Source organism: Phocoena phocoena, chromosome 12, assembly GCF_963924675.1.
Source record: "Phocoena phocoena chromosome 12, mPhoPho1.1, whole genome shotgun sequence".
In the NCBI taxonomy this organism is placed as follows: Eukaryota; Metazoa; Chordata; class Mammalia; order Artiodactyla; family Phocoenidae; genus Phocoena; species Phocoena phocoena.
In genome coordinates this window covers 27,974,476-28,000,925 of record NC_089230.1, presented here as the reverse complement: position 1 = coordinate 28,000,925, position 26,450 = coordinate 27,974,476, and the positions used below count along the sequence as shown (strand labels likewise).

At 38.8% G+C, this 26,450-nt stretch overlaps 1 protein-coding gene across 8 annotated transcripts in view; it reads left to right on the top strand.

Moving 5' to 3' along the window:
- The window catches only part of MYB (MYB proto-oncogene, transcription factor), a 34,982-nt gene extending 20,990 nt beyond the window's left edge, over positions 1-13,992 (top strand). For 6 of the 8 annotated variants that reach the window (XM_065889217.1, XM_065889216.1, XM_065889214.1 and 3 more), the window contains 2 exons: positions 1,686-1,793; positions 12,714-12,830. In XM_065889217.1, coding sequence (XP_065745289.1) covers positions 1,686-1,793; positions 12,714-12,830 — 225 coding nt within the window. Of the gene's footprint in view, positions 1-1,685; positions 1,794-12,713 lie in introns of all 8 variants that reach the window. The other 2 variants (XM_065889219.1, XM_065889220.1) reach the window with 2 other exon arrangements.
- The last annotated feature ends 12,458 nt before the right edge of the window (positions 13,993-26,450 follow it).

The following is a 26,450-nucleotide window of genomic DNA, read 5'->3' as shown; positions in this document are numbered from 1 at the left end:
TAGCAGTTAGCGAAAATATTAGGTACTAATGTAGGACTTTCATAAAAGCAAAGTGGTGTGAAGCGAACTTTTGAATAGCAGGGGATGCCTGTATTTCCTCCTTGCTAAGTTGTCTCCTGTTTGGTTTTATGTAGCATCTAGCATAATGCTAATCACAGTGTCCATAGTAAATTCCCTTTATTGTACCCGATATTGCATTGCTTTGCTTACCACCATTTTTTTTTTAAACTAACATAGTAGTTAACCCTGTTAACTTTTTTTTTTTTTTTTGCGGTACACGGGCCTCTCACTGTTGTGGCCTCACCCGCTGCGGAGCACAGACTCCGGATGCGCAGGCCCGGCGGCCATGACCCACGGGCCCAGCCGCTCCGCGGCACGTGGGATCCCCCCGGACCGGGGCACGAATCCGTGTCCCCTGCATCGGCAGGCGGACTGTCAACCACTGCGCCACCAGGGAAGCCCTACCACCATTTTTTTAATAGACTATTTTTCAGAGCAGTCTTATGTTAACAGCAAAGTTGAGCAAAAGGTACGGAGATTTCCCATATATCCCCTGGCCTCACATATGCACAGCCTCCCGATCATCAACACACCCCACCAGAGGGGTATATTTGTTACAACTAGTGAGCCTACATTGATACATCATCACCCTAAGCCCAGAGTTTATGTTAGGGTTCACTCTTGGTGTTATTCGTTCCATAGATTTGGACAAATTTGTACTGACATTTATCCACCACTATAGTATCGTGCAGAGTAGTTTCAGTGCCCTAAAAGTCCTGTGTTCTGCTACTATTCATCCCTCCAACTTCTGGCAACCACTGATCTTTTTACTGTCTCTAGTTTTGCCTCTTCTGGAATATTATATAGTTGGAATCATACAGTGTGTAGCTTTTTCTAGCTAGCTTCTTTCACTTAGTAACATGCTCTTAAATTTCTTCTGTGTCTTCGTGGCTTGGTAGTTTTGTTTTCTTTTGTTTTGCCCTTGGTTATCCATCGATTTTAAAGTTTGTAACTTGTGAATGATTGCCCTTTCCCCTTATGAAGAATCAAAGCTAATAGCAATTGCTAATATTTATTCAGTGTGTTCTAAGTGGTGAGTAATAGTCTAAGAGCTTTAGATACATTAACTCATCTAATCCTCACAAGGTTGGTAACATTATCATTTCCATTACACCGGGGGGAAACTGAGGCACACGGAGGCTTAGTCACTTACTCAAGATTGTATAGCTTATAAGTGGCGGTTCTGGGTTAGAACTTTAGTCTAGTTCTAAATTCCATACTTTTCACCATTATATTATACTGCCATTAATCTGTAAGTCAAAAATATTTCTTTACCAATATATAAAATAAACATTTCTCTCACCAGAGTTTAGTAAATTTTTAAAAGCACAAATTTATTAATCCATTTAGCAGATGTATTTTGAGTGCCTGCCTCATGCCTAGAACTGTGTGGGACCCTGAAGCTTTTTGCTTTAGTGATGTTTGCCACAGTGGGGATTAGTGTTAGTACATAGTTGAGTTCTCAGTTTAGCTCATTGGGAAGAGAATTTCTGGCAAATACCTGCATTTTTTTCCTGCCAATGTGTGTCAACTCACAGTAATCTACTCTCTAAAGTGTTAGAATTGTGTCGGCTCTCCTATTATCCAACCTCATTTAAATTTCAAATTATTCTCTTTCCCTTTAGAATATTCTTACAAGTTCCGTTTTAATGACACCAGTATCAGAAGATGAAGACAATGTTCTCAAAGCATTTACAGTACCTAAAAACAGGTCCCTGGCGAGTCCCTTGCAGGTAATTATTATTCCAACATTGGTATCTTAAAAGTCATTCACTAAAAAAAATTTTTTTTTTTAAAAAAGAAAAACATTTTAGACATAGAGGAGTGATGCTTTTAAACAACTCCCAATGTCTAAAAACCTCCTAAAATTCCTTGTTGCCACTCATATGAGACTCACTGGAAATTTTTTATTAGAGCAGGCTCCCAAAGCCTGATGAAGTGAAACATTTCTTACTGTGACTGAGACTAAGATTGTTAATTACACATGTGTCAATACCTCTTTCTTCTACTTTTAAAGGTTTTATAAAAAATTGGTATAGTTTAATTTTAGTTTCAAAATTTTTTATGTTTTCTGCTCCCTCACTAAGCCATCAAAGCTCAGACCCTGTTTAGATTTTCAATGAAGTTTGAAATTAGATAGCTAGAAAGGAATTACAACATATTTGACTATCAGAATGACAAACTCAACTGTCAGTGTTATGTGGCTAATCTGTAGTTGAACATCTGCTCACGGGTTTTAATATCGAAAGAGATTTCCCTTTTTTGAAGGAGGTGTATGTTGATGAGATACAACAAATTCCAAATTAACCCTGAGCCAAATGTAAATAAGAATGCAAATTTGTTTCCTTAAATTATTTAAAGCATTTCCCAACATTCAATAGCCCAATACCCAGCCACCTGCTGAGCCCTCCCCTCTATCCTCCTGTGCTACACTGAGGGAAAAGCCATAGCCCCTGCAGCATGCAGAGAACCTGGATTAGGAAGTGGAAAGTCACAGCTGTCCTGTGAGGGAAAGGCACTGTTTTAGGCAGTGTGATTTGAAAGAGTGTCCTGTTCCTGGAAGGCCTTTCCCATCACTGCAGTAGGCCTTCTCTCTCCAAATTGTGAGACCCTTAAGACTACCTCCTTTAAAGCATTTGTGATATTTAGCATTATTTTTAAGAAAGACAAATACAGCTGGAAGGGCTGTAGGCACACTTTGTGTCTTAATTCCATCAGATTGCTCTCCTTGTGGCTTCTATCTGATCCAACTGCTTTGATGAAAGGCGACTGTTGACTGGAGTGTGGACTAGGGAAAGTCTGTCCTTGCGGGGAATCTGGAGTCCTTCCTAAGTCAATCAGGCTTGGGTAGCCATGTGAAGAAGACTCAGAATATGGCAAAGAACTGGAAGATGAGGAAAAGAACAGAAGGGGGACATATGGGGGACAAAGAAAGGGGATTAGAAGGATTATAACCAGAGCATAGAATTTGACTAGTGCTATTAGTGCATTAATTAAACTAGGTTGAGTTTTATGTATATTTTGTAACATAGGCTAGGATCTGACCGATATTTATAATAGTATAAAAAAAGTGCATTCTAAGTGGCAAAGTGCAACATATATATATATTTAGGGACAGTTATCATTATGTAGGTTGAAAACCCCTGGTTCTTTCCCTAAAACTAAATCCTAAAGCTTTTGGCCTAACCAAATAGTGTTTAGCAAAACCTAAATCTAAACCTTTATGCAGATATAAATAAAATATATCCAGCCAAACATGGTACAGATATAAAATATACATATTACATAAAATTTGGCAAGAGTGTCAGATTTCTAAAAAATAGGTTGTCTAATTTTTACCTTGAAGATTTTAATGATACTAATTTAAAAAAAATCAGTATGGAACTTTATTATCAGCATATTTATATTTTATTTGATGGAAATATTACTTATCTTTGAAACTCAGTATTAAGTAGTAGGTCTATTTTTTTAAAGTTTATTTATTTATTTTTGGCTGCACTGGGTCTTCGTTGCTGTGCGCGGGCTTTCTCTAGTTGCAGTGAGCGGGGGCTACTCTTCGTTGCGGTGCGTGGGCTTCTCATTGTGGTGGCTTCTTTTGTTGTGGAGCATGGGCTCTAGGCCCGCGGGCTTCAGTAGTTGTGGCATGCGGGCTCAATTGTTGTGGCTCGCGGGCTCTAGAGCACAGGCTCAGTAGTTGTGGCGCAAGGACCTAGTTGCTCCGCAGCATGTGGGATCTTCCCAGACCAGGGCTTGAACCCATGTCCCCTGCATTGGCAGGCAGATTCTTAACTACTGCACCACCAGGGAAGTCTAGTAGCTCTGTTTTTATTAGTCAGTATTTTCTAGTATATTGGTGAGCCATATGTGGCACTCTACAGATTCTGATACTGTATATTGAGATTAAGCCACCTACGTACATCACATGGTGAAGGTAACATTTGTCGGCTCCACTAAACTAAATAATTGAGACCTATAAGTTGATTTTGGAGTCAATGCTTCTATCTACATTATATGGTTTTAGTGATTTACACCACTCAAATATATTTTAATAACCTGCTATAATAGATAACTAATTCATTTTAAGAATGAATGAGTGAATGGCACGCACCATGTATCTCCTTCATTTTGTGTCATGGAAACGTAGCTTCTCGTACCATAGAAATATGTGATTTCTAAAATGTTTCAAACTTTTGTGATAAATATCAGAAAATGCATCAGGTGATTCTAAATATTTAAGCATATATTGCCTATATTTCATATAACCCTGACTCAACAATATTTATGTAGGTAATTTTAAGCAATTTGGTAATTTTTTATTAAAACCATTATGCTTTATCGTATATTTCCATTGATAATTCAATTTGACCTAATTAGGCAGATTTCTCATGAACGGTATTGTTGAACATATTGTGCATTTGTTAAATGATCTGGCTATTCAACTTGAGTACTTTATATAACCTAGAAATTTTGTCATTTGTACTTATAATAAATCAAATGTGAAATGGGATTTTAACCAAACAATCTAGACATTTTTGTTAGAGTGCATTTAATTAAAACAACTAAATATGACTCCTAAAATATTTTAAATTTCCAAAACTTCTAAAATGTAAAATGTCATTTGTGGAGTACAGTTGATTGTCTATCCATCTAGTTGACTAAATAAATTTACGTAGGTACAAGAAAAGTTTATAGAAGACTACACTAACTGTGCAATCCTGTGTTCTGTCATTTCAATGGTAATGATCCTTGGCTTAATTATAGCTGTAACACTTTAGACAGAGTAGTTACTGTTTTGAGGCCCCAAATATTGGGGCTTTATAGTTCAGCTTCTAATGCACATATAAATGCATGTGCTTATACACGAATACGTGTAATAGTTACATTTCCTTCCTCTCTTCTTGGAACCAGCCATTTCCCTAAGGTGCTGTGATCCTTTTAGTGGGAAATGGTATGTAGAGACCAAACTCAGGGTGCTAAGTATGCCCATTTTTTATGCGGGTTGTCATTGAGAAGCAAAGAATTTTAATAACTCAGCGCTTTCCATATAACCCCTAGTCCGTAAGCTATAATGTCTAGAGGCTATTATAAACCATTATGCACAGTGTTATATTTGGTTTTGAAATTATTTATGCTTGATCTTTTTTTAAAAGGAATTTGCAGCAGCTGCATAATAGTTGGATTTCTTCTTTTTTTTAGTTGCCTTAACTTCAATTGTAAAAACAAACAGGGACTCTTATAATAAAAATGTCCTGAGACATTTTTTGATATTTGTGTCTTTCATGCAGCTCAGAATATGTGAGATTTTCAGACCATTGTGCTGTTTTCCTCACGCTGTGTGGTAGTAGAGAATGGAGTCTAGAAGCTTATACACAAATGAGGAAATAGACATTCAGCCTAGAAAGCTTGCAGTTTGGAGCAGGAAAGGCAGATTCACTGTGGAACACTACTGGATTCTGCTGTTCGAAAGTTACCCTGAAAGAGCCCAAGGCAGACACACACACATACACACACACACAGCTCCCTCAGCAAGGAGAAAAGAACTGCCTGTTTTTCTCAATGTGCTTTCAATTTGCTTTACATTTTGAAATAAATACATTATGCCAATAAACATTTCCTAAGGTAGACGTTTTCATTGGTAGACCTGAAACTGTACTTAAGTTATAAGCCTCTGAACTTCTGTATTTTTCTCTTAAATTATAATTTCCTTTTATTCCTGTTTAAAACCCAAATGTAAAAGATGTGTTCATATGCTTTTTACTCACTCACTTTCCTCTTTTTTGTAACCACAGAATGACAGCCTTAAATTTTAATTTCCTGACTTGGCTTGTCCTAGCCTTACTTTTTAAAAACAGTGAGTTTAATTTAAGTAAATTTCTCAAGCCATTAATACTTAAACACATTTGCACAGCATCAAAGCATCTTACGATATTATTACAAGCAGTTGAAGCTCACTTCTTCAGTTCCATGTGCTTTGGATTGCTTTTTGCATGATTGGCATTGCTAAGGAGTGTAATAAGCTAGCATGCAGGCAACAGGCAACTGGGTTCTAGTCTAGACATCAGCAGTTTCTAACTGCATGTTTTTAATTCATTAACTTCTTCAGATGAAAATGCTCTCATTTTAAATTGGGGACTATAGTTATTTCCTCCACTTATCATACAAGGTTTCTATGAAGATCAAATGGATATAATATTACTTTCAAAATGGCAGCACAGGGCTTCCCTGGTGGCGCAGTGGTGGAGAGTCCGCCTGCCGATGCAGGGGACACAGGTTCGTGCGCCGGTCCGGGAAGATCCCAAGTGCCGCGGAGCGGCTGGGCCCGTGAGCCATGGCCGCTGAGCCTGTGTGTCCGGAGCCTGTGCTCCGCAACGGGAGAGGCCCGCGTACCGCAAAAAAAAAAAAAAAAAAAAAAGGGCGGCACACTTGCCAATGTACATTGGTGGTACCTATTTTCAGACAAAGGGTATGCACTGTCCCTGTCCTTAGAAACATAGGCAAGGAGGCCTCACTTTGCACTCTGGTGTATTATTTCCTCTCACATGTTCTTTCTCATTCCTTGCTCCACTCTGGCAGAACTGTGTCAGTGGGTCACCAAAAGAGATTGCTGATTCAACTGATTCCTGAAATAAAGGTAGTCAGATCTCTTTGGTGTTATGGAGATGAAACAACTGATTTACTGGTCTTCTCTATTTTTCTGCTGCTTGTGTTGGCATGTCAACTGACATAGAAACAGTCCGTCTCCATGTGACATAGATCTTTCCAGGCATTTCTTGTGTTAGTGTGCTGTTGTTGACCTACTCCCCTGGATACCTCTGTATCCATTTGGTTCTCCCTTGGGTCACTTTTTTCCACTTGCCCTGGCAAGATTTCACATAGCTGTCAATAATATTTCAGTGACCTGCTTTCAATATATCTTATATAATAAGCAAGTTTACCATGTACAGTTTTTGGGGTGAACTGAGAAAGGCTAAATGAGTGGGGAAGGCAAGTTGAGCTCAAATTCAGAGTGCTCTACCCCAGAGAGTACACGACCTGGATTCTTTTTTGTTTGGTTCGGTTTGGTAAACACTGTGATATTGAATCTTCCTTGGGCCAACAAAGATAGAATTGCTTTAGAGCAATTTGGCACTTATCTTAATCTTAATAGTTGAAAACCAATATGTGACTAAGGAAGAGCTATTCTTCTAAAAAATTGTGACATCTGAGGCTATGTGATTACAACTGTTGGGAAGTCTATCAACATGTAAGATGAAAAGAACCCTAGAGACATTGGCGACAAACTCCAAATTTGGGAAAAGTCCATCCCTATTAGTGATTGTTAACTTAGACATGGGTGGGATGTGGAGGCACTGGTGGATGGAACACCCTCCATCACCATCTGGACCTTTGACCCATGCTAGCTTTTAGGTCTCTTTTCTATGAAAAGTTAGCAACTCTGAAGTTGGGAGCATTTAATTGTTTTGTGCAGACATAGGGAAGCATTTATGCATGGGAAAAGTTTGATAACCATTAACCTTACCTTAGCCACACTTCATCTCAGGTTTATTCTTGACTCTCAAGATACAGCTAAAGATTTCAACATTATCTCTTAGATAACTAATACATTTTAAAGGATGCCCCACTGGGAAGGAATTCTGACTTTTAGAATTTTAGTCCAGAGTAATTCTTTTCTTCAGATAGGTTAAATGGAATTATCAAATAATTCTTAGTCTTTTGGACACCATTTATATCTGCCTATTATTTTAAAAAAATGAAACAGAAAAACATAACACCATCTTATAAGTTGTTTTGTTTTTGCAAAATCATTTTTTTATGACTTAACGCAAGTTTCTTATGAGGTCTGTGAACTGTAAAGCACATGCCCTGCCAAGGCTATTGACGGCAGCAGCTACTGTATGAAGCTGCTCTATGAATATAACAACAATGGCAGTTCTTGTTCAGCATGATGAAAAAAACCATTCATATTCTAAGTGAAAATGTGGAGATAATTTAATTCCGACAGAAAACCACCTGTGGACATGGTCTTGTCTCATTTTTTGTCTTGTTTTATATAAAGGATCTGCATATTTATTTAAAGTGCTTCAGCAGGATATCCCAGTTAGACCTCTGACAGTCCTTTTTCAGTTCACTTCTGCCCAGGGGCAATTAAAGGTAAATTATGGGCTAAGTAAGATAACTCGCGGGCAAGAGAAGGAAGATGTGCAGTAGGATTATTAATGTTGTAATGAATTAGGGTAGAGTGACATGTCTGCAACAGCACCATGAGTTAGTCATTTAACAAGAATTCATGTGCCGAAATCTGTAATTCTTTTTTTTTTTTTTTTTTTTTTTTTTTTGCGGTACGCGGGCCTCTCACTGCTGTGGCCTCTCCCGTTGTGGAGCACAGGCTCCGGACACGCAGGCTCAGCGGCCATGGCTCACGGGCCCAGCCGCTCCGCGGCATGTGGGATCTTCCCGGACTGGGGCACGAACCCGTGTCCCCTGCATCAGCAGGCGGACTCTCAACCACTGCGCCACCAGGGAAGCCCAAAATCTGTAATTCTTACTAATCCTTTAGTGTAAATGAAACTAACATTTAAGGAGAGGGAATGAGGAGGGTGCCCAAGGATCTATATGACAGTATTAAAAAACATCCTCCTAGCACAAAGACATTTAATCCTCCTTTGTCAGAACTATTCCATCAGCTTGAAAAGTTGGCCCAGGGCCCCAGGGCTTCAAGGTAAGGAGGGAGAAAGAAATAGCAGTAGGAGGCAGCTGCCCTTTTGGCTGGTGGACCTCAGCATTTCCTTTCTTACCCGAGTATTCGACCTTCTGCTCTTCCTTTACCTTCACAAAGTAGGTATGTGTCTGCTCTGACCAGTATTTCCATTCATGGCTGTAAGAAGTGCTTGCTTTGTACTCTCACGGTGCGGAAAAGGAGCTGCCCACTCACGTTCGCCTTTTTGTTCTGCGCTCAGTGGTTCTTGCACACAGTGGCTACTGTGTCTTGGTGTCTGTCTACACTGGGAGGTTCAGGTGTTCCAAGTCGTCTTGCCCTCCCTCAACTCTGAGCTTCAGGGCTTAGGTGCCCCTCAAATGCTCTGCTTTCTGAAATTCGGATAGTTCAGTCAATTTGATTTATTTCTTCATAAATTTCATTTTGACTTGGGGGAAGCTGACTGTTTGAAAAGTGTTTTCAAAGTACTAACTAAAAATATATGGTACCTTCTTTATATTGATCTTGTTTTAAATATCTGGTCCTGGAGGAAGAGCCAAACATGAATAAGTGATGAGCCATCTGGGAGATCCAACAAGAACACAGTTAAAGTCCAAGTTGAAAATATACTAAGCCGATAACTGTGTTAGATTCTCTTGAACAGACATTGGGAATCCCGAATTAAGTACTATGTTGTCAAGGATCAGAACTTGACTTTTACCAAAAGGCATTGTAAAAGCAAGCATGAGATTCTTTTAATATAGGATTTTAGGATACTTAATTTACTTTAATATAGAAAATTAATCCTATGTTAATTGAAGCACAGCTAAGTAGAAAAATTCTTAACCAGAGAAAAACAGAAACAATCCTTTCTTCCTTGCTCCTCACTTTTATCTCTGTTTTCACCTACATTCTCCCTTCCCCCTCATTTGTTTGTATGTATTCTTTTGAAATATGTATTTTTGGGTTTTGTGTGTATCTTTGTTATTTTTTGCTTACATATAAGATATTAGCATATTAAGATGTTTTATTCTGCTTTTTTTTTTGTGGTACACGTGCCTCTCACTGTTGTGGCCTCTCCCGTTGTGGAGCACAGGCTCTGGACATGCAGGCTCAGAGGCCATGGCTCATGGGCCCAGCCGCTCCGCGGCATGTGGGATCTTCCTGGACCGGGGCACGCACCCATGTCCCCTGCATCGGCAGGCGGACCCTCAACCACTGCGCCACCAGGGAAGCCCTCTGCATCTTCTTTAGTCACTTGCTTTTAAGATCCATGTACTTTGTTCTGTGTACATCACTGATTCTAAGCCCTGCATAGTACTCGTGATGGACAGCCATCATCTTTAACTATTCACTCTCAAATGGTAGTTAGTATATGTCATATTGCTATTGTATGTCACATTTTAGGATGTCACATTGTTATTATATGTCACATTGTCATATATGTTCTATGTGTGTCACTACAAATACAAGCTCAAAATTACAATGATAACATTAAATTTTATTTTGTTAATTGGATTCCTTGTGTCAATTAGGTGTTTCAGTGCTGCACTGAAAAATGTTAGCAACAACCTGTAAGCAGTCAACTAAACTAAAATATGAGACTTGGATGGGCAGTTAACACACCAAAGAAATATGTATATGTAACCCACTTCCTTCAAACTAGACAAACATCATTTATTCAGGACTGTATCAAAGAATGCTTAAACTACTCTGGTGATTTTACTTAGTAAAACATTAAATGTGACTCAATGGCAGAAGTCAGCCCAGAACGCCTTGTCATCTTTGTCCTGTCATTTTTGTGATTCACAGTTCCGGGAAAATATTATGATAATCAATCTTGCCTACGTAGTATTTCAAGTTATGTATTGAGCCTCTGAGCCTTGAGAGTAAATATGTGTAAACTTGGATGGTGCCTTTACATTGGCAGTGAGATGGCACGACAGACTGGGCAGAAACGGGGTAATCTACTTTGTGTCCTGTGAAAGTTTACAGGTTACAAACATGGCACCGTAAACCTTATGTCACTGAAAATTTATTCCAGACCCTAGGCAAGGAAGCCTCATCACCATACAAATACCACGTTCATTTGGAATTGTCTTACCTATTTGCTAAAAGTCTGATGACTTTGACACCTCATCTAAGCACTTCTTCCTGCATTCCAAGGCCCTGCTGACCAGACCCTACAATTTCCCACTGATAAGAACGCTAATGGAAGCAGCGAGTTAGAGCCCGGATTCACATTTCTACTTCATCACTTCTTAGCTGGGTGACTTTAAGGGTGTTGCCTCAGCTCTCTCTTCCTTTAAAATTGCCTGCTCTGTAAGACATGTGTAATGAGCCATACTTATGCCACTGGTGTTTTGTATGAGAATTAAATGAGATGATACATGTAAAATACTTAGAAGCGTGAGTGGTGTGTAGTAAGCACTTGTTAAATGTTGTCATTTAATCCACTGTGTCCCTTCCTCTCTGTCTCCCAGTCCCTCCCACAAGCAATGTACAAACTGCAGCTTCCTGACTCTTTCATGTTATTTTCCCACCTGGGTTACCCTCTTTACCACTTGTCTATCTAAACCCTGCCTATTCATGCCCTTTGCCTAGAGCATGGCCCTGGCTGCTCGTTGGTGTCCCCTCTCCTCCTCCTCTGGCCGTGGGACCACAAACCTTTCATCTGCCTGTCGTCACTCCACCGGTTTCACATGTGTTCATTTTTTCTCTTAAAGGACAGCAGAGGCCTTTCTTTTCTTATTCTTCTTTTGTCCATGAAAAGCATCCCTCTTAGATATCAATACTAGGAATAGTTGTGCTTTTTAAAACCACTGATTTCATTTTGAGCTTATAGACAGCAAATCTTATATCTGCTTGTGTTTCTGTTTCCTTCTTTGCATTGACTGCTAGAGAGCTCAGAGCCATGTTTGGAGTTTACATCTTGCCGGTGCATTATAGTTCATGGCAAATGTTTTGACTACAAATCTCACCCTTCTTCGTATTATTTATTTTTTCCACATTTCTCTGTGACCCTGCCTTGTCCACTTTTTAAACTCTCTTTGCTTATATTTACTTTGTAAGCATCTTAAATCCTTTTGGGAACTAAGTAAGGCACAAATAGTACATATTTTGGTTTGAAGCAACATGGAGGGAAAGCAGGAGCCAGGGCTCGCAGAAGACAGACACACGTTCAAAACCATTACTCTAGTTACCCATAGAGTGGCCTTGGGCAAGTTATCCTTACTTTCTGAGTCTCCATTTCCTGCCCAGTTTAAGAGAGAATGAACCTCCCACCCAGGGTAGTTGTGCTGTGTAAATGAGATCATGTGTGTGAAGGATCGAGATGCTGCCCATGAGATATTAGTTCCATCCTGTATCTTTAAAAAGTAAGCTATCCAAGTAAACCGATATTTCTTAATTAATTGGTATTTAATTGATAAATATCCATTTTAATTGATAAATTTAAATTTTCATAACTGAACTTAATCAATTTAATTGTTTAAAAAGATATACTATGTTTAGTAGGTGTTGATCAATTCCAGCACCTACAGGAGCTTCTTTGCTGGGTGGCTCAAGCACTCACCAGTTTGCTTAATAAGTAAATGCCCACAGCTCACCTTAGGTATCTGGGGGATTAGACTCACTCCTGTCTCCAACTCTGTAAAATCTCCTAATAGACAAAAGGCACTCAAGTGTGAAGATACAGCTGTATCTTATCATACTGCTTGGAGTGGGTTTTCTCTCTTCGCGATAAACAATTTCTGATAATTAATATCACTTAAGAATGCTGGATTCCTGGTTGTCAGAGGGAAGATTTTATCTGACAAAGGCTCCCTGGTGTCTACTACTTGCTGTCTGGAGGTCACCCTTTTTTTCTGCTGGCCCTGCTGGGACTGGGAATCCATTTGTGGGCTAAAGTGTGTGCTTCCCGGTCTGACCTTGCCATTGCCTTCTCTCTCCCCATTAGCCTTGTAGCGGTGCCTGGGAAACTGCATCCTGTGGGAAGACAGACGATCAGATGACGGCTTCCGGTCAGGCTCGTAAATACGTGAACGCCTTCTCAACCCGGACTCTGGTCATGTGAGACGTTTGCAGACAAGCATTATGGTTTTCAGAACACTTCAAGTTGATTTGGGATATAGCATTCCTCTACATGAAACTTTTCATGAATGGGAGAAGAGCCTATTTTTGTTGTGGTACAACAGTTGAGAACAGCACCAAGTGCATTTAGGTGGATGAAATCGTATCAGATTTCACCCAACTAAACGAATTTTTTAAAAAAAATTAATAAATAACAGTCTTACCTAAATTATTAGGTCATGAATTGTAGTCAGTTAGTATCTTACTGCAGATTTAAAAAAAAAGAAAACATAAAGTGATTTATCTGTATTTTAAGAGGACCAGTATTTTTTCTGTGATAGGGTTTTTGAAATTTTACACAAAAAGGTACTCCAATATTTCACTTTTCTCAATCACTAAACACAATGCATTACTATAAATGTTGGCTTAACACCATGGAATAAGTAATCAATATTGTAAATGCTCATTTATGGTTAATAACATTGGAGGTACATTTACTGTACTAAACCATTTTATGAGGGTTTTTTTTGTTAGCTTGCTTTAAAAATTATTACTGTATGAAATAGTTTTATAAAAAATTATATTTTTATTCAGTAATTTAATTTTGTACATGCCAAATGAAAAAAATGTGTTTTGCTGCTATGGTCTTAGCCTGTAGACATGCTGCTAGTATCAGAGGGGCAGTAGAGCTTGGGACGGAGAGAAAAGAAACTTGGTGTTAGGTAATTGACTATGCACTAGTATTTCAAACTTTTTTATTTTTTATATATATATATATATACTTTTTTTCCTTTTGTAATACATTGGAAAACTTGTTTGGGAGATTTTGCATTTGTGGTTGTTTTTTGTCTTTTGTTATTGTTGGTTTATAAGAGCATGCACTGCACTTCTTTCTTGGGAGATCTGTGTTGTTGAAGTCCTATGTTTTGTTTTGAGTTCAGCCTAACTGTTCTTTAATTCAGGGGTTATGTGTTTAATCAGCATTCCCCGTGGTCTCTAAGTGTATAGTCTCAGAACTGCCACACAGAACCTGTGTTTGCAGCTGGGGTCGATAGCCAGTTGCTGCCTTAAGAACATTCGGTGCAAGATGGCCGGCACTGAACTTTTGATATGACAGTGTACTTACTGCCTTGTAGTGAAATAAAGTTGTGCCCTTATTTTACTTACTTTTGACTTCTGTCTTACTTTCGACTGTGGACAATAGTTACAATTTTAAGAAAATGGAGTGAAAGCAGAGCACTTTCCTCTGTTAATAATTTGCACACCATCTGAACTTCACTTAAAGAAGCCAAGAATTATAACTTTGGAGAAAGAAGGACAAGCAAACCAAGTTCAGTAGTTCCCAAAATAATCACGTGCAGAATGACAGCTGGGAAGAATGGTCCAGAATCTATCATTCAGGGTTCCAGCAGCGTTTGAATTAGAATAATGCAAGGAGAGGTCGTTTACAAGGGTACTAATACCACGGATGTGGGCAGCGGGTAGCAGGACCACAAAGGGTAGTACGTGCTCATGGATGCAGGCCTGAAGGACACTGTCATGTGGAAGGGGAGAGTCATGGAAAGCAGGAGCTCTTGAGAGGAGCAGCGACCTTTGGAATTCTCACAGAAAGAGAGCCAAGGGTAATCCCTAACTTTATATTCCCTGTCCCTCCCATCTCTGCCAAGGGTCCTCATTGCAGAACCAACCAGAAGCTAGAAGGTACAGGAGTACCTGGATGCAAGGCAGCTGATCAGCCTCCTGGGGCAGAGCCAGAGGACATTTTTCCACTGGGGTAAGGACAGGGCGACCCAGCCGAGGCATCCATTCTGTCCAACTTCCACTGGCTTCCATCTCTCAGCTCAGTGTTCTCCTCACTGTGCTACAATATCCCTTTCACATAGTTTCCTTACAATTTCCTTTAGTCACTCCTTTCCAACTCATATTTTGAATTCTCATATGCATGATGCACTTGGTGTTCCTAGAGCCAAGGATCTGTTGCCCCTAATTATTAGTCTTTAAGACCACTTAGTATTCTTTGATTGTCTTTCTAATAGATAATAACACATCTCAGTGTTAGGAAGCTTATTACATTCACACACCCACAGAGTCTTTTCGAGGTGCTAATTCTGCCACTTACTAGGAGCTTGAACTTGAACAAGTCATTAACCTCTCTGAGCCTTTTTTCTCCATCTGTAAAATGAGTTCATTCCTACAATGCACTTTTGTTAAATAATGCACTATACAAATGTTCGTTATTACATAAGCTTTCCATAATTAAGTGATGCATGCTGTGTTGTGTGTCAAATGTTCATCTCATCGATAATGTGCATTGCCAATTGCAGAGTTCAACTTAGGGGTCATTGAATATCTATTAAAATAAATTAATGGCAAGAGTGAATTCAGCATTATATAGAACCAAAATATTTACTTTTGAAATAAGCACATAACCTAATAACTAGAGACTAAGCACCTAAACTAATGAAGTGTAAATTTAGGTTTTATGTATAAATACATTAATGTAGCACCCATTTCACAAGCATCTCTAAAACCTTTATCTGTCCTAGACATTTTTTTTAATTCTCCTGCTGTCTACCACAGAGATTCCAGTACTAAAATAAATGGAAACAGCATTACTTACTACCCAAACAATGGTTGTCCTTTTGAGTCACTATGTGTAAAGTTTGAGTCCACATGTGCACATCGGAGAATAGGAGAGACACAGAGAATATCCTAAACTGTCTCTCAGCCATTAATAGGGCTGATAATCCAAGGTGAATAAAATGTACAAGGAAGAACTTATTCTCTTTAGAAATTATACAACATTAGAACTGCAAGAGACCTTTAACAACATGAGGGACTTCCAATAAGAGGTTCTCCACGCTGCTTTATTGAAAGAAAATCAGTTTTGGAGCCCAAACAGTCTTGTTTTAAGTTCAGACTCTGCCCTTTACCAGCTCTGTGACTTGGTAAGAGTTTTACTTAATCTCCCTAAACTTTACTTTACTTATATTGGAGATAAAAATACATCTCAAGGTTGTGGGGTATTGTGAAGATTATATGAAATAGTAAATGCATTCTTGCGTCTTTGTAAAATGTTGTCATGCTTATTGATGACATAAGTCACTATAATGACTATCGTCAAAGAAAAAGCAGGTCTGTAACCTAGCAATGGAGAAGTAAGTACCACTGAGGCCCACATCCTTGATTGTGTGTTAAATCTATTCTTTGTATTAAAATTAACTTTAAATCTAAATTATATCTTTTCAAAATACTCCTAATCATTCAAAATATTACTAAACATATTTAAATATATGTTTCTCCTTCTTGTACAACTGTATGTGGGAAATATGGGGTATATTTTCCTTAAACGCATGGGTTTCTAATTCGAAAAAGAAAACTATCTAGTAGATAAAATGTGACGGGCAGATCTGTTACACCGCACTTAAAATACTTACAAGTTTGGTGCTTATTTTTCTCCTCTAATCTTGCAATTATAAAATAAGGTCTTCCTTATTCATCATTTTTAGAGGGTAAAGGAAAGAAATCAGCCAAAAGGCAAAACCTCTTTTAAGAAATGAAGTGAAATTGTATACAATTATACGTAGTAACTTTGGGAATTACAGTAAGAGGAAGCTGAACTATAAATCTTAGGGAAATTAGCGTTTGGGCAACAAATAGGTTAGAATTCTTTTTAATTAACATTTGACACAAATGTTCTTGATGCTAATGTGGAAACTGGAGAGACTGATATCTGCCTTATGGACCATGTTTCTCTTATTCAACTAGTATATGTTCAGCACCTACTGTATGCTAAGTGCTGTATTTGAAGTTGGGGTTAGAACTCAGAACAACATAGATTAAAAAATCCCGGGGCTTCCCTGGTGGCGCAGTGGTTGAGAGTCCGCCTGCCGATGCAGGGGACACGGGTTCGTGCCCCGGTCCGGGAGGATCCCGCGTGTCGCGGAGCGGCTGGGCCCGTGAGCCATGGCCGCTGGGCCTGCGCGTCCGGAGCCTGTGCTCCGCGGCGGGAGAGGCCACAGCAGTGAGAGGCCCGCGTACCGCAAAAAAAAAAAAATCCCGGGACTTTCCTGGTGGTCCAATGGTAAAGAATCTGCCTTACAACGCAGGGGACGTAGGTTCGATCCCTGGTCAGGGAACTAAGATCCCACATGCCCAGGGCAACTAAGCTCTGGAACCCGTGCACCACAACTAGAGAGAAGACCGTGCACCTCAATGAAGATCCTGTGAGCTGCAACTAAAACACGACCCAGCCAAAAATAAATTTAAAAATAAAATAAATAAATCTAAAAAAAAAATTCCCTGCCTTCTGTGAGCTTATGTTCTGATGGGAGAGACAGATGCATAAGTGGACAATTATGGTATGTTCGTATAGGGGTAACAGAAACCACTGGAGAGGACCAGATCTAGACTTGGGGGAGCCACAGAAGTTTCCATGGAAGAATCTAGCAGGACTGACAGACAAAGCCAAGCTAAAGAGGGGGGCAGCAGGGTGAGGGTAGCATCTGAAGTTTACTGGAGAAAAACATCCAAATATAATGACTTGTCTTACTTTAAATTCATGATGACAAATTGCAAATGGACACTTAGGCAATGGTACTGCCTGGAGATATTCTCTAGTGTATTTTTCTTCCCTCCCTCTGGGCAACCATTTCACACCACTTTCTCTCAGCCCTCTCCATCCCATCTCCAACCAATTCCCAACTGATAACCTTGACTCATACACATCCATGACAAAATATAAGTATTCACCGTCCCACACCAAAGCCACCCACAGACCAGCACATGTACTGACATCCTTGCCTTCCCTCTTGTTAGCATGGACGAACACTCCTGGCTGCAAACAAGGGCTGGCCCTTCCATTTGGCCTCTGCAACCTTTATATCCTCCAGGCCTCATCCTGCAGATACTATCTTTCTCCTATATGCTAGTGTCTTCCTCTCTCCCAAATCATTCTTATCACATTAACATGGTCTACATCTCCCAGCAGTAAAAAGTAACACTCTCTTTATCCCATATCACCATCAAAAAGCCCCATTTATCTGCTCCTCTTTTCAGCAAAACTGCTTAAGGGATCTTCTATGGTTTTGGTCACCACTTCCTCTTGTTGCCGTCCTCCTGCAGCCCATGCCACATGAACTTTCATCGCCCCGACTCCATCATGTTCACCCTCGTCATTGTCACCAGTGGCCTCCATGTTGCCCAATCCGGTGGTTACTTCTTAAGCCTCATTTTACTTCACTCATTGGCAGCCTTCAACAGAATCGACACTCCCATTTTTTTTTGTTCGTTTTTTTTTTTTTTTTGGCCAAGTTCCATGGCATGTGGGATCTTAGTTCCCCGACCAGGGATCCAACCTGCGCCCTCTGCACTGGAAGCACAGAGTCTTAAACACTGGACCACCAGGGAAGTCCACTCCCACTTTCTTTTTTTTTTTTTTTTCACTCCCACTTTCTTGAATCACTTTCCTCTCTTGGCTCCAGGGTACCCTCTTCTGGCTTTTTTCCCTTCCTCACTGGTTACCTCTGCTTGCTACTCCTTCTCCCTTTGGCCTTGAAGTGGTCCTTTCCACCTTCTCTCTACATAATTCTTTCCAAGGGATTTCAAGACTGCTGTTGCTTTAAGTACCATCTCTATCTTCAGCTCTAACCCTGTTCTGAAAGTCCAGACTCCTGTATCCTATTCCATGTTAACATCTCTCCCTCACCCATAGGTATCTTAAACTTAGTATGAACAAAACAAAACTTGCAATCACTCAATGCTTCTTTTTTTCTCATTTGCAGTAATTAGGCCTAATTTTTAAATTAATTTCTTCATTTCTCAAGCCAAAAATTTAAGTATCATCCTTGATGTCTCACCCCTCTTACACCCAAGGGCTCAGAAAGACCTGACTACTCTTACCTTGAAAATATATCTTAATGTGTCCACTTTTCTCCATTGTCAGTAATGAAATTATTAGCAATAATACAATATGTGTTAAGTGCTGACTACATGCTGGAGAAGAAAGGAGAAAGAGGGAAGGTTCCCAGCAGACAGAAGAAAACTGGTGAGATCTGAGAGGTCAGAATGAGAAGAAACCGAATGGGAAACCTGGGGGAAAGACATGAGGCTGGAGAAGGAAGTCATATAAATATTCTGCAAGCGTTTGGACTTAGTCCTTAGAGATATGGGTGGTCATTGAATGATTTTAGTTCAGGGAAATAAAATGATTAATTTACCCCTGATTTGTAGAAATAATTCTGTTCAAATCCCTTTTTTTATACATAATATAAACTTAAACCTCATGTTAACAGGACCAAATGATTGCAGTCTGAATTTTATACCCAGTTAACTGGATTGTACACAGTATATTTCCTACTGCTTCTTAATTTCAAAAGAATATGCTTTAATCCCAGAAAATCTCATTGAAAAATATCCTTTGATCTGAAGTATATCAAGGCTGTTTTCATAGTTTATCTTATATAAAGTAATTAGTTAAGAAAGAATTGTTTGGAAGAATCGTTTGCATTAAACACTTTTCCCCTTTAAGAGCAGAATATTTTCAACCAATAATTTATCTAAAATCCTCCTTGTCGTTTTCAAACACTAAATCTTCAACAGACTTTTTAAAATATGGCATAGTCCTTGATTTGCCTGGTGTTTTGCCCGTTAAGGAATCCTGCCAGTATTGCTCTCGAGGGTATCTTCAGCTTACTTTAACATTTCTTTTATTACACTCCTTAATCTAGAACATATTCTTATATTCCAGTGGTTTTCAGACTTTGGGGGCATCAGAAACACACTGAGAACTTACTTAAAATGAAGATTCTTGACCTCGCCCACAGGGATCTGATTCATGAGTCAGGTGTAGAGCTAGAAATATTTCAACAAGCTTCCAGGTGATTCTAAGGCAGGTGGTCTTAGGGGATCACACTAAGGCCTTAGGAAAAGCCTTCTAGTCCCCCAACCCTGTGCTTTCATTCTAACCCTCCCCATAGCGTTCAATTCCAGTGGAGCCCATAATTCTTCATTAAAATGCCCACTGGTCTAGAGAATATTTGAAAAATATTAAGCCCATAACTATAACAAGAGTTTCTTAAATCCAGAGAATTACTATGTGACAGGTATTGTTAGTTAATGCTAACCTTGGCCTTCAGATCCACCTTTTGTTCGATTTTTACAAGATGTGGGGAAGCATAATTTTATGCCCGTGTATCTGAATCTCTAACAACAACACTATTTTAACCCAGAAGCCCCTGGTTCTAAACCAGTCTCTAATGAACTTACTGAAAATCCTTGTTCAAGTCACTTTACACCTCTGTGCTTTGGGATTTCTATTTAAATGGAGGAAGTATTTAATCCTGTATATAGTTACAAAGCACACAGAGGTCCTCAGATCAAAGACAAATGAAATTCAAAGAAAGCTTTAGTAACCCAAAGACACTGGAGTACTTAAGATTGTTAGGTTTTCCTGATGGAAAACCTCCTCTGAACTGAATTTGAAAATTAATAAATCACCCTTAGCCTGTGTTTGGGAGCAGATGTTAAGGACAGAGCTACGATTTTCTTTTATTCACCTAAAGAATGTAAATTCATCCACCTATTTTTTATTGGTCCCAATTACCTAATGATGGGAAGACTCTTTCAACTTCCCTTCCTTGGTCAATTTCTGAGTCAGTGCAAGCAGTGAACAATGACCAGCCTGAAGCACACTGGAAAGATGGTTATTGCATAAGGTCATAACCACTTGGCTTTACTCAGATCATCCCAAATCCATTTCTCTCCCCTATTTCAAATCTTCCAAAATGAAAGGACATTAGAAACATGTATTCTGGTTGAACATAGTGTATTGAAGACATGAATTAATGACACTCCATCAGGAAACTCCACCAAATGACAATGAGGAGACAAATAAGGGGCATAAATATACAAGTCAAAGAGAATAGAAAACAACAGGTAAGAGATATTTGCCAAGAATCTAAGTCACTTATCCAACAAATGTAATATTTGTTGAATATTTATTGAGCACTTCTCATGCAAGGCAGAGTTCAAAACTATACATAATTTGATATACATAATTTTCAAATAACTGGCAGAGCAATATGGTCTTGGATACCCCCAAAGTACTAAGAAAATGGTCTATTTCACATTATTCTCTAAATCTTCATAACCATATTTCTCTAAACCTAAAATGTCCTTTTTCATGTTTTAACATTTTACATCAGGATATGTTTTTAACATGGTCTGATTTTTTTCTTTCTTTGAAAATTGCTATTAAATCTGTACAGCCATAAAATTGATGATACCATAAAATAAAGGAAGAGTGTGGGATTCTTGGAAAGCAGGAATTTCAGAAAGAACTCCTCAGCTTTTTTCTTTTTTTAAATTTACTTTTACTTTTTTTTTATAGAGCAGGTTCTTATTAGTCATCCATTTTATACACATCAGTGTATACATGTCAATCCCAATCTCCCCATTTATCACACCACCACCCCCCGCCGCTGCTTTCCCCCCTTGGTGTCCATACGTTTGTTCTCTACATCTGTGTCTCTATTTCTGTCCTGCAAACCGGTTCATCTGTACGATTTTCCTAGGTTCCACATATATGCATTAATATACGATATTTGTTTTTCTCTTTCTGACTTACTTCACTCTGTATGACAGTCTCTAGATTAATCCACGTCTCTACAAATGAGCTAATTTCATTCCTTTTTATGGCTGAGTAATATTCCATTGCATATATGTACCAAATCTTCTTTATCCATTCGTCTGTCGATGGGCATTAAGGTTGCTTCCATGACCTGGCTATTGTAAATAGTGCAGCAATGAACATTGCAGTGCGTGTGTCTTTTTGAATTATGGTTTTCTCTGGGTATATGCCCAGTAGTGGGACTGCTGGGTCATATGGTAATTCTATTTTTAGTTTTTTAAGGAACCTCTATACTGTTCTCCATAGTGGCTGTATCAATTTATATTCCCACCAACAGTGCAAGAGGGTTCCCTTTCCTCCACACCCTCTCCAGCATTTGCTGTTTGTAGATTTTCTGATGATGCCCATTCTAACTGGAGTGAGGTGATACCTCACTGTAGTTTTGATTTGCATTTCTCTAATAATTAGTGATGTTGAGCAGCTTTTCATGTGCCTCTTGGCCATCTGTATGTCTTCTTTGGAGAAATGTCAATTTAGGTCTTCTCTCCGTTTTTTGATTGAGTTGTTTGCTTTTTTAATATCGAGCTGCATGAGCTGTTCATATATTTTGGAGATTAATCCTTTGTTGATTCGTTTGCAAATATTTTCTCCCATTCTGAGGGTTTGGTCACCACTTCCTCTTGTTGCGTCCTCCCGCAGCCCATGCCATATGAACTTTCATTGCCCATACTCCATCATGTTCTTGTTTATACTTCCCTTTGCTGTGTAAAAGCTTTTAAGTTTCATTAGGCCCCATTTGTTTCTTTTTGGTTTTATTTCCATTACTCTAGGAGGTGGCTCAAAAAAGATCTTGCTGTGACTTATGTCAAAGAGTGTTATTCCTGTATTTTCCTCTAAAAGTTTTGTAGTGTCTGGTCTTACATTTAGGTTTTTAATCCATTTTGGGTTTATTTTTGTGTATGGTGTTAGAGAGTGTTCTAATTTCATTCTTTTACATGTAGCTGTCCAGTCTTCCCAGCACCACTTACTGAAGAGACTGTCTTTTCTCCATTGTATATCTTTGCCTACTTTGTCATAGATTAGTTGACCATAGGTGCGTGGGTTTATCTCTGGGCTTTCTACCTTGTTCCATGGTTCTATATTTCTCTTTTTGGGCCAGTACCATATTGTCTTGATTACTGTAGCTTTGTAGTATAGTATGAAGTCAGGGAGTCTGATCCCTCCAGCTCCGTTTTTTTCCCTCAAGATGCTTTGGCTATTCGGGGTCTTTTGTGTCTCCATACAGACTTTAAGATTTTTTGTTCTAGTTCTGTAAAAAATGCCATTGGTAATTTGATAGGGATTGCATTGAATCTGTAGATTGCTTTGGGTAGTATAGTCATTTTCACAATATTGATTCTTCCAATCCAAGAACATGGAATATCTCTCCATCTCTTGGTATTGTCTTTAATTTCTTTCAACAGTGTCTTATAGTTTTCTGCATACAGGTCTTTTGTCTCCCTAGGTAGGTTTATTCCTAGGTTTTATTCTTTTTGTTGCAATGGTAAATGGGAGTGTTTCCTTAATTTCTCTTTTAGATTTTTCATCATTAATGTATAGGAATGCAAGAGATTTCTGTGCATTAATTTTGTATCCTGCAATTTTACCAAATTCATTGATTAGCTCTAGTAGTTTTCTGGTGGCATCTTTAGGATTCTCTATGTATAGTATCATGTCACCTGCAAACAATGACAGTTTTACTTCTTCTTTTCCAGTTTGTATTCCTTTCATTTCTTTTTCTTCTCTGATTACCAGGGCTAGGACTTCCAAAACTATGTTGAATAATAGTGGAGAGAGTGGACATCCTTTTCTTGTTCCTGATCTTAGAGGAAATGCTTTCAATTTTTCACCACTGAAAATGATGTTTGCTGTGGATTTGTTGTATATGGCCTTTATTATGTTGAGATAGGTTCCCTCTATGCCCACTTTCTGGAGAGTTTTTATCATAAACAGGTGTTGAATTTTGTCAGAAGCTTTTTCTGCATCTATTGAGATGATCATATGGTTTTTCTTCTTCAGTTTGTTAATATGGTGTATCATGTTGATTGATTTGCATATATTGAATAATCCTTGCATGCCTGGGATAAATCCCACTTGATCATGTTGTAAGATCCTTTTAATGTGTTGTTGAATTCTGTTTGCTAGTATTTTGTTGAGGATTTTTGCATCTATATTCATCAGTGATATTGGTCTGTAATTGTCTTTTTTTGTAGTATCTTTGTCTGGTTTTGGTATCAGGGTGATGGTGGTCTCATAGAATGAGTTTGGGAGTGTTCCTTCCTCTGCAATTCTTTGGAAGAGTTTGAGAAGGATGGGCGTTAGCTCTTCTCTAAATGTTTGATAGAATTCACCTGTGAAGCCATCTGGTCCTGGACTTCTTTTTTTGTTGGAAGATTTTTAATCATAGTTTCAATTTCATTACATGTGATTGGTTTGTTCATATTTTCTATTTCTTCCTGGTTCAGTCTTGGAAGGTTATACCTTTCTAAGAATCTGTCCATTTCTTCCAGGTTGTCCATTTTATTGGCATAGAGTTGCTTGTAGTAGTCTCTTAGGATGCTTCGTATTTCTGCCATGTCTGTTGTAACTTATCCTTTTTCATTTCTAATTTTATTTTATTTATTTTATTTTTTAAAAGTAATTTTATTTTATTATTATTATTTTTTTTTGGCTCAGTTGGGTCTTCATTGCTGCACGCGGGCTTTCTCTAGTTGTGGCGAGCGGGGGCTACTCTTCGTTGTGGTGTGCAGGCTTCTCATTGTTGTGGCTTCTCTTGTTGCGGAGCACGGGCTCTAGGCGCACGGGCTTCGGTAGTTGTGGCGCGAGGGCCCAGTATTTGTGGCTCATGGGCTCTAGAGCACAGGCTCAGTAGTTGTGGTGCACAGGCTTAGTGGCTCTGCGGCATGTGGGATCTTCCCAGACCAGAGCTCAAACCTGTGTCCCCTGCACTGGCGGGCTGATTCTTAACCACTGCGCCACCAGGGAAGTCCATCTAACTTTATTGATTTGAGTCCTCTCCCTCTTTTTCTTGATGAGTCTGGCTAGTGGTTTATCAGTTTTGTTTATCTTCTCAAAGAATCAGCTTTTAGTTTTATTGATCTTTGCTATTGTTTTCTTTGTTTCTATTTCATTTATGTCTGCTCTGATTTTTATGATTTCTTTCCTTCTGCTAACTTTGGGTTTTGCTTGTTCTTCTTTCTCTAGTTCCTTTAGGTGTAATGTTAGATTGTTTATTTGAGATTTTTCTTGAGGTAGGCTGTACAGCTATAAACTTCCCTCTTAGAACTGCTTTTGCTGCGTGCCATAGGTTTTGGATCATCGTGTTTTCACTGTCATTTGTCTCTAGGTATTTCTTGATTTCCTCTTTGATTTCTTCAGTGATCTCTTGGTTATTTAGTAACGTATTGTTTAGCTTCCACGTGTTTGTGCTTTTTACGTTTTTTTCCCTGTAATTGATTTCTAATCTCATAGTGTTGTGGTCACAAAAGATGCTTGACATGACTTCAGTTTTCTTAAATTTCTTAAAGGCTTTATTTGTGACCAAAGATGTCATCTATCCTGGAGAATGTTTCGTGTGCACTTGAGAAGAAAGTGTAATCTGTGTTTTTTGGATGGAATGTCTTATAAATATCAATTAAATCTATCTGGTCTATTGTGTCATTTAAAGCTTGTGTTTCTTTATTAATTTTCTGTTTGGATGATCTGTCCATTGGTGTAAGTCAGGTGTTAAAGTCCCCCACTATTATTGTCTTACTGTCGATTTCCTCTTTTAGAGCTCTTAGCAGTAGCCTTATGTATTGAGGTGCTCCTATGTTGGGTGCATATATATTTATAATTGTTATATCTTCTTCTTGGATTGATCCCTTGATCATTAGGTAGTGTCCTCCCTTTTCTCTTGTAACATTCTTTATTTTAAAGTCTATTTTACCTGATATGAGTGTTGCTACTCCAGCTTTCTTTTGCTTTCCATTTGCATGGAATATCTTTTTCCATCCCCTCACTTTCAGTTTGAATGTGTCCCAGGGTCTGAAGTGGGTCTCTTGTAGACAGCATATATATGGGTCTTGTTTTTGCATCATTCAGCAAGCCTGTGTCTTTTGGTTGGAGCATTTAATCCATTCACATTTAAGGGAATTATCACTATGTATGTTCCTATTACCATTTTCTTAATTGTTTTGGGTTTGTTTTGGTAGGTCCTTTTCTTCTCTTGTGTTTCCCACTTAGAGAAGTTCCTTAGCATTTGTTGTAGAGCTGGTTTGGTAGTGCTGAATTCTCTTAGCTTTTGCTTGTCTGTAAAGCTTTTGATTTCTCCATCGGATCTGAATGAGATCCTTGCTGGGTAGAGTAATCTTGGTTGTAGGTTCTTCCCTTTCATCACTTTAAGTATACATGCCACTCCCTTCTGGCTTGTAGAGTTTCTGCTGAGAAATCAGCTGTGAACCTTATGGGAGTTCCCTTGTATGTTATTTGCCATTTTTCCCTTGCTGCTTTCAATAATTTTTCTTTGTCTTTAATTTTTTGCCTATTTGATTACTATGTGTCCTGGCGTGTTTCTCCTCGGCGTGTTTATCCTGTATGGGACTCTCTGCACTTCCTGGACTTGGGTGGCTATTTACTTTCCCATGTTAGGGAAGTTTTCCACTGTAGTCTCTTCAAATATTTTCTCTGGTCCTTTCTCTCTCTCTTCTCCTTCTGGGACCCCTATAATGTGAATGTTGTTGTGTTTAATGTTGTCCCAGAGGTCTCTTAGGCTGTCTTCATTTCTTTCCATTCTTTTTTCTTTATTCTGTTCTGCAGCAGTGAATTCCACCATTCTGTCTTCCAGGTCACTTATCCGTTCTTCTGCCTCAGTTATTCTGCTATTGATTCCTTCTAGTGTAGTTTTCATTTCTGTTATTGTGTTTTTCATTTCTGTTTGTTTGTTTTTTAATTCTTCTAGGTCTTTGTTAAATATTT